General features: G+C 45.4%; 1 protein-coding gene across 1 annotated transcript in view; it reads right to left on the reverse strand.

The window, feature by feature from the left end:
- The window catches only part of LOC310861947 (ERC protein 2-like), a gene marked incomplete at both ends in the record, with an annotated part of 338,757 nt that overhangs the window by 231,985 nt on the left and 91,098 nt on the right, over positions 1 to 15,674 (reverse strand). Inside the window, one exon of the mRNA XM_083769684.1 lies at positions 14,069 to 14,236. Coding sequence (XP_083625810.1) covers positions 14,069 to 14,236 — 168 coding nt within the window. The remainder of the gene's footprint in view (positions 1 to 14,068; positions 14,237 to 15,674) is intronic.

The following is a 15,674-nucleotide window of genomic DNA, read 5'->3' on the forward strand; positions in this document are numbered from 1 at the left end:
GTGCGATCATGTAGGGCAGTGGTATTCAACCAGTGGTCCAGGGACCACCAGTGGTCCTTGAGGGGGTTCATCATCATCATCATCTCGGGGGCCGAGGGTTGCAGAGAGCGGTGAGTTACAGTGAGACAGAAGCCCATAAAACAGCGAGGAATGAACAGAGAGAAGAGGAATCGCCCCGCAGAGGGATAGAGAGAGACGAGGGGGTGGTGGTGGTGGTGGAGGAGGAGGAAATATGGAAGGCCAGGGGACATCTCTATTTATCTCTCTCAGTGGTGGACAAGGTACTCACATTTAAGTAAAAGCATCAATACTGCAATGCAGAAGCACTAAGTAAAATTCCGGTATTCAAAATGTATGTGTATTCAAAGCTATCAGTATCAAAATATATTTGAACAAAAGTAGAAAGTATTCATTATGCACAATGTCCCATTATACAATCACCCCCATTTTACTACTCCTCACCATATATAAGGCTAGGTCCGGTCTCGCTCCACCGTACATCTACGATCTAATATCCCCCTATGTCCCAACCCGTTGCTTGAGATCATCAACCAAAGAGCTTCTTGATCCCCAAGTCTGTAATCTAAAGACCAAAGGTGATCTGGCTTTCAGCACCATAGCGCCAACACTTTGGAACACACTGCCCTTGGAGATCAAGCGTGAATCAGTGTCCTCTTTTAAATCCCTTCTGAAAATGCACTTTTAGAGATTAGCCTTCAGTGCCAACTCCTATTCTAATTTACTTTGTTGATTTTTTGCTGCAGTTTATTAGGTGCTATATAAATAAAGTCCTCTCTCTCTCTCTCTCTCTCCCCCCCCCCCCCCTCCCTCCCTCCCTCCCCCTATCAAAGCCGTGGCCCGGTGTGATGACACCGACCCCGAGGCAGAGCGATGACACTGTCCCAGAGCAGAGTGCTGACAGAGCAGGCAGGCCAGAGTCTGGCGGAGGGAGAGGTGAAATAGAGCCGGCTTCCCTCGAGAGATGGCGGGAGGAGGGGGGGGGGACCTGCAAGACACTATCATAACTAACAGAGACCTCTGTGTGTAGGGCAACATCCTATAGACACACACACACACACACACACACACTCACTCACTCATGAGGACATCAACATCTTAGGACGGAAATTTCATGAATGCCATTGCCAACCAACCCTAACCCAAAAGCTGAAAATATATCCGATCCACAAGCTCACAATGTGTGACGCTCTGATGACACTTTGAGCTTGTAGATCTGCACTATTAGAGTCGCAGGTGATTGGGTCACGACGGCCTATGCTGTCCCCCCCCCCCCCCTGTCAGACTGTGTACATCTCAATAAAGGCATAAACCCCCCGCTCCATTTTCCGAGGCATAACTAACTACAGATCAAGCTCCGAACCTCTGACTGTCTGATCCCCAACCTGAATGTTTTCTTAACTCTGAGCCTAAATCTACAAACATGTGTTACCATAAAATGACAGCTTGTCTTGTGAAGACCAGGAGAACACTCCTTGCTATGTCTATACTATTCTACTGTTCATTTTACCCTCACAAGTAAACTTGTATTACTACTAGTCTCTCCACACTCACACACAGTGGTAGAACCACGTGGACAAGCAACGAACAGGCCCGCAAATGCAAACACAAAAGCGTACACAGATGCATGTGCACACACACTCACTCACTCTGCGCGCGACACACAACCGTGCGCAAAACACGGCCCTGCCCAAGCAGGCAGACGTAACTGAATCTCTCTGTCTGTGGCTGCTATAGGGAGGGAACGTGATAGGGGTTGCTATACGCACACAGCGTACGCGCACACAGCATACGTGCACGCACGCACACACGCACGCACACGCACACAGAACCCGGGCTTTTTAAGAGCATGAATATGGATTGGAGAATGACCACAATGTTTGAACATGAATAACGCATGTATGCCAAAACCACACCACAAACTGGCTGGCTGTGTATGGCATAAACCCACCCCCACCTACCTCACCCCCCCCCCCCCCCCCCCCCAAGCTCCACCGCCCCCACCCCATACGAAAGAGAACCAAAAATGAACAAATAAATAAATAAGTGCATCGTTATGCGTTGGTCACGGTCGCGTGGGCCAAGAGAGGCCTGCAAGAAACAGAGATCTCACTGTTCCCTGTTGTTGCTACGTAAAGTTGTGTAAAAAAATACACACGCACACACACACACACACACACACACACACACACACACGTGCACGCGCACACATGCGCCTGCATGCTCTTAGCCCCAGCAACATTCTTTAAACCAGTGATTCAAAAAAAATATTAAATGTTTATTTATTTTTCAAGGACACCCATTTTGATATGCATTAGGCCCAACTGGTTCTCAAAGTGGGGTCCGGGGGTCCAGCAAAGGTAGTCCCTCCCTAACATAACACTATAGTACCAACCTAACATTTTCCTCAGTGACATAGACGGACATTTTTCGTCTTAACTTTCGTCGACAAAATCAACATCGTTCCAGACCATGACATCACTGCCACCTCGCTTACAGACAGTCCATCTGATCCGCCATGCACGGCACGCCTGTGACCATCTGTAACCGAGGCCCCCCCCCCCCCCCCAAGCAAAATGATAACAGCCCTGTCTCTCACTGTGTGTGTCAGTGTCTCTCTCTCTCTCTCTCTCTCTCTCTCTCTCGAAGGCAAAGTATTATGGCACCACCAGTGAGTTGCACGCAGCCAGCTATAGCACTCGTCCGGCTGTACATAACATAACACAGAAACCTTCCCACAGTGATGCATCGTGCATGTCATTTCATGAAGCGAAATGGGACATTACGCCGTTGGGGGCTTGATTTGTCCGATTCATTCTTGAGACTTGGCTGACTTGGCAGCCGAGCGAGCGTTTCCTCCCCACCAGCACTCTCGTTTTGCAGAGAACTGACTGCTATATCGGTGTGGGCCTAACGGTACAGTATATCATCTCTGTCGGGTGGAAACCTCATTATGAACAGACCAAAAAATAAAGAAGAAACGTCAAAAGAAGCAGATCTACACGCTCAAAGTGTAGTGGAAAAGCTTCCAGATCTGCTACTTTTGTATGCTTTTGTGTGACGTCGTAGTATGATCACATAGGGCATTAATTAAAGAAATACAAGTTAGAATATGGAGATGAGGTTTTGAGTTAGAATATAGAGATAAGAGGTTTTGATATCGTAATTTGACTTGGGCATTAATTAAAGAAATACAAGTTAGAATATGGAGATGAGGTTTTGATATCGTAATTTGACTTATTTTTTTGATGACATTGATTTTATCGGCAAAGTTAAAAAGCTAAATACACTGTAAAGCTAAAGCAGAAACAAGATCACACAGTAAAAAAAGGAACACATGACAAAGAAGCCAATAAAAAACAGACCACAGAAACTCAAACGGAAATAAAAGCCACGTTATATAAAGGTTGGTCTTTAGGCGAGATTTAAAAGTCTCGATGGTGGGGAGGGGAGCACATGCTGTACATCATAAAATATGACTAAAACTAAATGAAGTTTTATTCAAAATAAATGCAAAGAAATGTGCTGTCCAAATCACCACTGCTTGCTCCCTCCTCTCCTCTTGGTCTGGGACTCATTTGTCCAGTATGTGAAGTGTCACACATCTCAGAGTGATTGCAGCAGCATTGTGCTCAGGAGAAGGAGAGCACTTCCATAATCAGGCCCATTCAGCAGAAATATGTGTCAGACGTTGTGGAGAAGACGAGGGAAATACCCTCCCAACATCAAAGCCAAGAAAGAACAACGGAATGGCTCAAAGATGTGGTCCCAAACAGTTGGATGTTTTTACCTACGTGAAATAGGTTCCTGTCCACAATAAAATACCATTTAGTTTAAGTTTAACCGTTCAGCTATACCGGCCCCAATGGTTCCTTTTTCTTTGCTTCTGGAAAGAATATTTTGAGATGGAGAGTCCGTGGCCAAATACAGTACATATCATTTTGGCAGTCTTTGACATGAAAAGGTTTGAGCAGTTTTTTTTCAGAAATCTTTAGGATTTAGATGATATTTGTTTTCAGCTAGGTCTAACGGGTTAAACGGAGGAAAGGTAAAGGGTATTCCCTGTACCGAACACATCCAACATCCAACAACTACAGAACTAAATAAAGAGTTACAATAAACATACTGGAAGTGCATTGGGTATTTTTTCTGTTCATGGCCTTATTATAATGAAAACAACATTCAGTCAGCGGGGCTGTTTTTCCTCTCAGATATCCCGATTTATATTCCTTATGACTGAAGTGTGCAAAGAGAGCGCACATGCGCACACACACGCACACACACACATGCATTATCATCACATGCCCTCTGATCTGTCATCGCGCAGTGTCATCGTCACTAACCCACACACACCCTGGGTGGTGCAGGGGTTTTGGAGCGGGCGTGGTGGTGTGTGTGCATGGGGGTGGGGGGTGGGGGATGGGGGATCTCTATTATCTGCAGGGGAGGGAGAGCCTGCCGGGGGGCCGGGCTGTTGCTATAACAGAGATGCATCATATTAAGCATTTACAACCAGCCAAAAGGATGACACATGTCTGCCAACAGCAGTGTATGTGTGTGTCTGTTTTAGATATTGACTCTCTCTCTCTCTCTGAGGGGGGAACAGAACACATACGAGGGAGATTTATGGCCTGATGCACTGAGTGCATGGTGTCGTGTGCCACATCTATCGGCCAGCGCCAGTGCCTGATGCCTTTACAAGGAAAACGTCTGCTAATCGAGTAACGATGCGCCGTTTAACGCTCCGCTCCGCACACGCCCCGCAGTGGCCTTTTATCTGGTGGTGAACACGACATTGGGCTTGACGGGAAGGATTACGTTGTGTCTCAAGCCCAGAAAGAAAGGCTTAAGAGTTGACTTTATCATTTAACCACTTAAAAGGGGATCTTCCTCCCCCCTCCAAAAATGACTTATTTTTTTCTTCAATCAATTACTCGCCCCATAAAGCCTTGAATTAATGGAGATGTTTTTGCTTTTGTTGCATTCCTGACCCAATATTCCAATATATCTGGTGAACTGAATAGGAGTCTGCAGTGCAGACGTTCTCCTTGGATTACACCAGAGTTGGTTTGGAGTTCATGAATTTTTGTTGATATAGTTTTACCTTGGCCTCCTATTTACCTCAGTTCTTCAGTAATTGGAATATTGGCTCAGGAATGCAAAAGACAAAAGATCTCCGTGAGTTCAAGGCTTCGCGGGGCGAGTAATTGATAGAATGCAAAGTCTGTTTTGGGGGGTGAACTTCCCCTTTAAACTCTACGTACTGATTGACCGAAATCCCCCAGGGGTTTAAGAAGGGTCTATACAGGGGTACCCATACACCCACACATGCGCGCGCGCGCACACACACACACACACACACACACACACACACACACACACACACACACACACACACACACACACACACACACACACACACACACACACACACACACACACACACACACACACACACACACACACACACACACACACACACACACTATTCACTTTTTACAAGCTCACAGGCTTGTACAACGGCCATTTTTTTGTCAAACATTAGCCCCCAGAATAGGGACGCATGTTAGAGTTCATGGGAAAACCCAGTGCTTCTCAAAGTTGAGTTCCCGGGGACCCCCAGGGGGTCCTTGAGGGGGTTCCATGGGATTCCCCAGCAAAATGAGGAACAGTTTAACAAAGCTACCCCTTATTGTATACTTAGTCTATTTGAAAAATAGCTGATCCACAAGATTGGCCATTTCCCAGACCCTTTTGAATTATATCTCGACTCTCATGGTGGTCCCCTGCATGCACAAAGTATTTTCAGAAGGGGGTCCGCAGGCAAAAACACATCAATTCGGGGGTGTCCTTGACATGAGAATCACCGGGTTAAGCCACCCAAACGGGCTGCATGTACAGTACGCACGTCTCAACCTCGACAAGGACCTTTGAGTCTCTGTCGAGGCGAGGGGTGGGATTTGTCTTTATTGCCGAGAGAGAAACATGAAGTCACCCATTATTCAGGAAATGCACCCTTGACATGTAGATCAGTGTCTGGGGGGGAAACTCCATCCTGCGCCGGGGTGGACTTCAAACACAATGGGGTCAGTGGATGTCCTTCACCGCGGGCCCAGCGCTGACTTATGGAGTCTGGAGCGCAGGCAGGGAGGGGAGAGGAAACGCAGCGCTGCCTCTCCCTCCTGGGACACAGAGCTGTAAGTTATGGCCCCTTAGGAGTGCTGGGAAGTAGGAAGTTTGGAAAACCAATCAAGGGTGCGGGGAAGGTGGCCGGTGGGTCAGTGTTTACAGTGTGGCTAATGAAGGGTAACACCTGTCGGTATACAAAAAAAGTACGATAACTAGCCACGGCTAACACGCTTTACTTTCTCAGCCGCCTCTCACCGTATAGGGTTGATTGATTGAATACGTTATTAGCAGTCCGCAAAAGGAAGCACAGCGAAGTACAGTTAATCTGCCAAGAGAATTTTAAACCCAAGAAAGCCTATGGCTTGTTTCCATTGGGGTCCTTATGTAGTCAAGTCATTTAATGGCAGGCAACGTCATATAGACCGTTCAATCAAAAAGAAACATATGTGCTTTAAACAGTTTGGGGGGTGGGGTCGGCTTTTACTATTTACAGGGGCCAATTCCACCAGTAAGTGTTCTTTTAGAGCTGTATTGGAGGAGAGTAGGGATTACACTTCCATATATTTTGTGGCATGGCAGGACAGTACATTTCACTCCTTGTTTGAGCCAAATCTGGGTTGAACGTGATCTGTGCATGCTCCCTCTGGTGTTGTGATTGTGGACGGCATTGAGGTTTTTTTTAAGTAGTTTGACAGGTGTCTGTGGTGTAGCATATCTTGTAGACCAGGCACATTGCAAGTTGCTACGCTGAGCCACCCCAAGCAATATAGCCTGACAAGTGGATAGGCAGAGAGAGAGAGAGAGAGAGAGAGAGAGAGAGAGAGAGAGAGAGAGAGAGAGAGAGAGAGAGAGAGAGAGAGAGAGAGAGAGAGAGAGAGAGAGATAATTCAACCCATATTGACTGTAGTTGTAGTAAATGTATATAGCATGTGCAAAGTGACAAATAGACTGAGTTCATATAGTCTCAAAACCTGAGTTTGCAGCTCATTTCCTCATCCTATTTCCAATGTATTTTTTATTTTATTTTGTCATCAGTGTTTCTGATGAGAGTTGTACATTTTGTAATTAATCGAGTGTTAATATACTGTAGCAACCATGAATTCTGAAGCCATTATGTGCATTTTTAAATATGAATTGTGTATGTGGGGAAACAACTAAACTAAACCAAAACAGTAACAATGACGTTGGTGGAGATTATAATCATAATCATGACATGCCGAGCATACTGTATTTTCTTCAAAAACACAATGCAAAATTCACATCTTCTGGGAAGGCCTTCAAAAAGATGCCGCCCCTGTAGCACTCTACTGATTGATTAAATTAGATGTTTCTTGATAAATATACTGTATATCACTGTCAATTATCACAATAAATGATTGTATTAGTCTATTCAGTGGTTTTCAACCCTTTTCATTTCAAGTCCCATTATTTATTCGGCATTTGAGCCACGGACCACCATTTGACCATGTTTAGCCTCTCAGACCCAAAACGAAATAATATTTTGTTGATCAAAATACTGTAACAATTCTTCTACATTCTCAAATTGTGTAGACTTCTTGTAAATTAAGTAATACAGCATAATAATAATTTAACTCTTGGGAGCGTAAAATGAAACCAAATGGACCCGTACAGGTCCATTTGGTTTCATTTTACGCTCTCAAGAGTTAAAGATCTTTAAGGGTTCATTTCAAGGACCACTGGTGGTCCCTGGACCACTGGTTGAAAACCACTGGTCTACTTGAATAAGACAAAATCAAAAGTCCATAGACTTGGTACAGAGAGAGAGAGAGAGAGAGAGAGAGAGAGAGAGCGCCTTATGCTCCGAAGATGAGAAATCAAAATAACATCTGAGCTACCGTATGAAATACTTCATCTGAAAGTTACAACTGTAGCTTTATGCAAAGGTTGGTTTGTTAGTATTTATTTCTTATTTAGTCAAAGAGTTTGCCTTCCGCTCCTTTTTTTGGGTGATTGACACTGTGCCACAGACACGGTGGTGTAAAGTACATACTTACCGCTAAGCATTTTTAAGGCATTTGTACTTTACTTGAGTATTGCCAAATTCCACTTACTTCTTCTCTACTGTATACATCTCAGAGGAAAATATTGTTCACTGCAATTATTTGACAAATATTGTGGTTACACATATTAACCACTTCAGCCCTACATTTCGGCAATTTGAAAATAGCCGATATACACTCTCACATTGTGTCACAGTGAGACACATTGTGAGCTTGTAGATCTGCTCTTTTCAATATTATTTTTTGTACATTTCATACATTTAAAATATTATGAACGTACTTTAAGTACATTTTGATATAGCCTACTTTCGTACTTTAGCTACTTTAGCTTTAGCTACTTTAGCTCAAGAGTATTTCTACATTGCAGTATTGATACTTTTACTTGAATACTTTTTCCACCACTGGTGGTATGACAAAATATGAACCGCAGCAGGAAAAGAAAACAGGGCCTGTATAAAAATATACGGTATAAACAGTATAATTATATTATGCGCTAAATCCACACGTCAACACAGACTCTAAATTGGGCAATTAAGAAAATTAAACGCACAGTGTCTGTCTGTTGGACACTGCCAATGACGCTGCTCTGAGGTTCAACATAAACTTGCGATTCTTCCTCGCTAACCACTGTGACACAAGGCTGATTTACGCCAAGTCATACGGCAGAAAATAGCCGCTAACGTGGTTAAACGGATGTGATATTGATAGATTCCGTGACGCAAGTCCAGGGGTGACGCAGGACACTTGGAATCTACTGTACTTGGAATCTATCACCCACTTTGAGAAACCCTGCTCTAACCTTTATGCCACCGCTGCCCTAGAGAAGAAGTACATTTACTCACGTTGCATTTGTAAGGGCCATGCTACACCGGGGACGGAATTGGCTCCGCAGCGGTACAGTATGCACTGCCACTATAATCAATGTAATCCGGCTGCAGTGTGCAGGTTGTGCGTAAGCTCCGCGCGCAAATCTTTTTGCGTGGGCATGGCGGTTACGCAGCTCTTCACCTCACCTTCAGAGGTGAGGTGAGTAAATACGGTAAATACGGAACTCCCCGAATTGTCGGTGAAGACACCTAGCTGTGTATGATTCCGTTCCGTCCCGTAATAATGACATGCATGACTATCTGCATCCATCCTACCTTTCTGTTTGTACTTTTTCATATAAGAAATGTTCCGGACACTGACTGTACTGCCAGGCACATTTTTATGTAGTTTTAGTCATAGTGTTTTGACTACAATTCCATATAGCTTGTCACATTTTAGTCATCTGAATATATTTACTTTGAGACTGGTTTTAGTCTACTACATACCATAATATTTTTGTCGACTAAGTCAACACTAGATTTGGAGACTAAAATGTCTTTTGTTGGGCCGTAATGGTGTTGAAATGCCTGATAAAGTATACTCGCCGCATACATGCCGAAAATAGCAGATCTACAAGCTTACAATGTGTTGCAGCAGTAGATAGGCTATTTTCAGCGAGTGACACATAACCGAACATAAAATGACTTGTCTTTTAGTTCTACTGGATCTCTTCTCCACTGGTCCCTCCAGCTAACATTTGGTTGTTAGATCATAGCCATCGTAATTCGTTTTAATTTAGAGCGCAAAATCTGTTTTGACTGCATCGACTAATCTAATATACGGCAACCTTCCCCGTGTTTCTTCACTAGTCCGATCCAGAAGAGCACGGTCTTCTGCTTCCCTGGAGTCCTGCCTCAGGGCGGACCAGAGGTAGAAAGCTGTCGTTCCCTGATGTCATCGCTAGGGACACATGCTTCAGTAGGCAGGAACTGGGGGTGGCAATAAAGGACCGGGAAGTCTGGCGTAGCATTGTGGAATCCATGATCTCGACGGTCACAAAATGATGAGTTTTAATTTAGTTTTTTTTTTTGTCAGTGAAAAGGGTAGATGACATGTTTCGCCATAATTTTAGACGACGAACGTAACACTGGTCCCAATGTACTCTCTTGAAGTTATCATTCTTTGTTCAGTAAAAACTGTGTCTGATTGTGTCTGGTTTGAGTGAGTGGGCCTGCGATCTACTCTGGGTCCCGAGCCGTAGTTTAAGAAAGGCTGAGCTAAGAGTAATCTAATCTCACTATAAAACGAATGGTTTGTCCTCAAAATACCCACTCCAGACAGTTAACTTTTTTATGGCCTATGGGAAATGTGCACAGACTGTGGCCAGAGCTATAAATACACAGGAAACCCGTCAGTGAAATTATTCCATAGTGCAAATTAATCTGAACATCAACCTTTTTCCATGTATTAGTCTCTGAGGTCTGGTCTATTGACCCACATACTGTATGCACAGCTTCTGTTTAGATTAGATATTGTCATAGCAACAACAATAAATGTTTTTATTTTTTCACAGACATGAGAACATCAACATGCCCCAAAAAATCTGGGCGCCCCTCACTTCACACGAGTGTGAGTTTTTAGTAAGGCCTGAAATGCATCAGTTTCTTTCTGTTGCTGTGCAGTTATTAAAATAGGTCATAAAGTGTACCATACATTTCAGTAGTATTTTTGGAAACACCCGTGGCAGCTCCATCGTCTGTTAGAACTGGCATTTCCAAGAATTAACACAATCCTGTCTGATACCATAGGATACCATAGGCGGGAAAGCTGGAATAATGCTCTTTAATCAAATCTCGATCTAAAGATATTGACAATTTGGTCAACAAATAAAAACTAGAATAAAACTAAAACCCTGACTAGTGGTGAAGAGATCCAGTAGAACAAAAAATATATAATAATGTTATGTTTGGTTGCACTCCGGTGTTGTGCTCTGAAAATAGCAGACCTACAAGCTTACAACACGTTGCGCTGCGACACGTAAAGTAAAATCTGCCATTAAGACTCCATCAAGGCCCGCCAAAATTAACTGTAGAATTAGCCGACCAACTACTTATGATATTTAGTCAACTAAAACTAGACTAAAACTAAAGCATTGCAGATGATTAAAATATGACTAAAACTAAATGAAGTTTTATTCAAAATACTACGACTAAAACTAAATTGCTGTCAAAATCAACACTGCAAAGCAAGTGAAGCTGTTCAACAACAGGAGATGGAAACTTTATAGCTTGTGGATCCGCTACATGTAATGGTCTGTCTGTCTGTCTGTGTCTGTCTGTCTGTCTGTCTGTGTGTGTGTGTGTCTGTGCGTGCCTGTGTGTCTGAGTATGTGTCTGCGTGTGTGTGCGTGCGTGCTTCCACGCTCGTGCACGCACATGCACTCAAATCCAGGTGCAGGCTGAAAAGGAAGTTTGGCAAATTACAGACTGCCAAACTATGCATGCTGAAAAAACATGAGAAAGTACTGTAGAGGGCCACACACACGCGTGCGCACACACACACACACACACACACACACACACCATGGTTAATCCCCTACGGAGGTTGGGGTGCGTGCTGAGCTGAATGGCGGTGGGTGGGTTTGTGACATCATCATAGCCATCCTATACTGTAGTTGACTCATTACAGACGTTAAGTTGGATGATTTACACTCGCAGCTGGGAGAGTCTTGTGCACACGCACGCACACACGCACACACACACACCAACGCTGCAACATGCGGACGTCAGATTGTTTTCCTTGACCATCATGATGAATGTTTGTTTTTGGGACATAAATGATGATTCCATCCAGTCATAAACAGCGATACGACGTCCTTTCAATAGACAGATACTCCTGAAAGGTCAGACTGCAGCGGGGACACACCCACCCACTCTCTGGTATCACCCACTACAAATGAGCTCGTTAAGGGCCTCCAGCAACGAGCCAATGGGTGACACCCACAGGGTGGGGAAGCTAAAGGTCACCTACTGTATTTAATAACATACACAAGCGCACACACGTGCGCGCACACAACGCATGTACACACACACGCGCACACACACGCGCATGTTTTGTATTACTTACTGTACCTGTGGGGTCAACAATTGTGATTGTTGTGGGTTTTATGATGAGAGAGAGAGGAGAGCGAGAGAGTGTGTAATTGGTCCTTGGAGAACACACACACACCACAGGTGGCCAGTGGGCTCGCTCTGTGTACCTAACCTTCTTAAAGTCATTAAGGTACATGAAAGAGCATGGGTGGATGAAACAGGACATGGTGTAGTGTGAGGATTACAGGGGAACCACTGCTCAACCAACAGGACATGGTGTAGTGTGAGGATTACAGGGGAACCACCGCTCAACCAACAGGACATGGTGTAGTGTGAGGATTACAGGGGAACCACCGCTCAACCAACAGGACATGGTGTAGTGTGAGGATTACAGGGGAACCACCACTCAACCAACAGGACATGGTGTAGTGTGAGGATTACAGGGACACCACCGCTCAACCAACAGGACATGGTGTAGTGTGAGGATTACAGGGACACCACCGCTCAGCCAACAGGACATGGTGTAGTGTGAGGATTACAGGGGAACCACCGCTCAACCAACAGGACATGGTGTAGTGTGAGGATTACAGGGGAACCACCGCTCAACCAACAGGACATGGTGTAGTGTGAGGATTACAGGGACACCACCGCTCAACCAACAGGACATGGTGTAGTGTGAGGATTACAGGGGAACCACCACTCAACCAACAGGACATGGTGTAGTGTGAGGATTACAGGGACACCACCGCTCAACCAACAGGACATGGTGTAGTGTGAGGATTACAGGGACACCACCGCTCAGCCAACAGGACATGGTGTAGTGTGAGGATTACAGGGGAACCACCGCTCAGCCAACAGGACATGGTGTACTGTGAGGATTACAGGGGAACCACCGCTCAACCAACAGGACATGGTGTAGTGTGAGGATTACAGGGACACCACCGCTCAACCAACAGGACATGGTGTAGTGTGAGGATTACAGGGGAACCACCGCTCAGCCAACAGGACATGGTGTAGTGTGAGGATTACAGGGGAACCACCGCTCAGCCAACAGGACATGGTGTAGTGTGAGGATTACAGGGACACCACCGCTCAACCAACAGGACATGGTGTAGTGTGAGGATTACAGGGGAACCACCACTCAACCAACAGGACATGGTGTAGTGTGAGGATTACAGGGACACCACCGCTCAGCCAACAGGACATGGTGTAGTGTGAGGATTACAGGGACACCACCGCTCAACCAACAGGACATGGTGTAGTGTGAGGATTACAGGGGAACCACCGCTCAGCCAACAGGACATGGTGTAGTGTGAGGATTACAGGGACACCACCGCTCAACCAACAGGACATGGTGTAGTGTGAGGATTACAGGGGAACCACCACTCAACCAACAGGACATGGTGTAGTGTGAGGATTACAGGGACACCACCGCTCAGCCAACAGGACATGGTGTAGTGTGAGGATTACAGGGGAACCACCGCTCAGCCAACAGGACATGGTGTAGTGTGAGGATTACAGGGGAACCACCGCTCAACCAACAGGACATGGTGTAGTGTGAGGATTACAGGGGAACCACCGCTCAGCCAACAGCGTATAACACACGTGTGATCAACACCTACTGTACCCTGACCTCTCAGCAGCATTCACACCAAAGCAACGATGGCGGCAACACACAATATAGTGTATAATGAAATACAACCAAAAACTTCAACCGAACAACTACCGTGCACTTCCTCCCCTGTGACCAGCCTTATAGCTTCAAACCAAAACAGGAAATCACGACATTATTACATGCTCAAAGAATGTCCCACAAGCCCCCAGAACGGCTGGGCAACGTTGAAGCCACCGACCGTAGTGGTCAAAGCTTGAACATACACGAGCAAGAGAGCGCACCACCGCTGGGTCTTTGCTTTGTGAATGCGTGAGGTGACATTATGACGTAGAGGTACCACAAGAACAGCGCGAGGGGTGCGTGTATGTGCATGAGTGCGTACGTACCTTCTTCTGCAGCACGTTGACCTTCCTCTCCTTGACCTCCAGCATGTCCTTCATGTCTCTGATCTCTCCTCCCAGGGTGCTCTTCTCCTCCGTCAGGTCGGTCAGCTGCTTGGTCTTCTTGGTCAAGAACTGCTCCTTCTCCTCCAGACGCACACGCAGAGCATCCACCTGCGCACGCACACACGCACCCACGCGCACCACACACACACACGCGCACCACACACACACACACACACACACACACACACACACACACACACACACACACACACACACACACCAATGGAATGTCAGAACAGGTCAGCTCCATAAATGGAGATCTAAAAGTTTGAAGTTTGAGGTCAGATGTAGAGTTGCTGGCCAATATTGATGACATCAGGGATCTCCATATATGGGCTTAATATTGCTGGCCAATATTGATGACATCTCTGGGATCTCCACCCCTGATGATATCACGTGATGTCACATGCTCCATTCCCGACCAACACACGGAAATGCATAATTCCATTATTCCCTTATCAACTAAGGGGTCAGACTTTCCACTCCAGACCAGTGGCTGTAACAAAGGCTTTGATACTCCATGTATGGAGATATCCGCCGTAACTAACAAACCTATCTAAATCTGGCATCACAAACTCCATATTTGTGTGTGGTTGAGCCAGAGCTCCATATATGGAACCGGCAGAGACGTCTAGTGCTGACAACCTGTCCCCACTTCATTCCCGTCAACGTCCATTCATAGCAGAAGACTTGATGATGGATGGAGACTCTCAGGTCTCTCACTCTGAGTGTCCATATGCCTGTGCCTTCACCTTCCTCCATGAACCCAAGAAGAGGAGCCAAAACAACATATACTGCCAAACGCTGAGGAAAGAACAGACCCCTTCAGCAGCCTGTCTCAAACTGCTCTGTAACCAGCCAGAAACAAGGATACACAGATGAACCAGAATCTTACAGCCATCAAAAGTTTAGCAAGAATGTAGCAGATCATCTGCAGGCACATCAGCGTATCCATACTGGAGAAAAACCTTTCAATTGTAAACAATGTGACAAAAGTTTCACTGGATCAAGTTCCCTGAGGACACACCAGCGTATCCACACCGGAGAAAAACCATACTACTGCAAACAGTGTGACAAGAGTTTCACTGTATCAAGTGACCTGAGAAGCACCAGCGTATCCACACTGGAGAAAAACCTTACCACTGTCAACAATGTGACAAACGTTTCACAGCATCAAGTGACCTGACGAAACACCAGCGTATCCACACTGGAGAAAAACCTTACTACTGCAAACATTGTGACAAGAGTTTCAGTCGGTCAGGTAATCTGCAAGCACACCAGTGTCGTCTCTCCACACACAGGGAGAAACTCTGTCCACAATCACTCCGGTCACGCTGGAAGATGCAAAGCTACATGGCACATTTGTAGCTTGCTCTCTTTGTAGCTGAAGTTGAAACCAACTCTGACTGTATGTTTGCATCTGCCCATGTCAACCCAGATGCAAAGATACAGTCTACCATGCATTGTCAATGGAAGCCAGCGGCATGAAGATGCAAAGATGCATCCAACCTTTATAGCTGCTGCTTAAGCTACATCTACAAATACA

Source organism: Protomyctophum parallelum (assembly GCF_964188405.1).
Source record: "Protomyctophum parallelum genome assembly, chromosome: 7".
Classification (NCBI taxonomy): domain Eukaryota; kingdom Metazoa; phylum Chordata; class Actinopteri; order Myctophiformes; family Myctophidae; genus Protomyctophum; species Protomyctophum parallelum.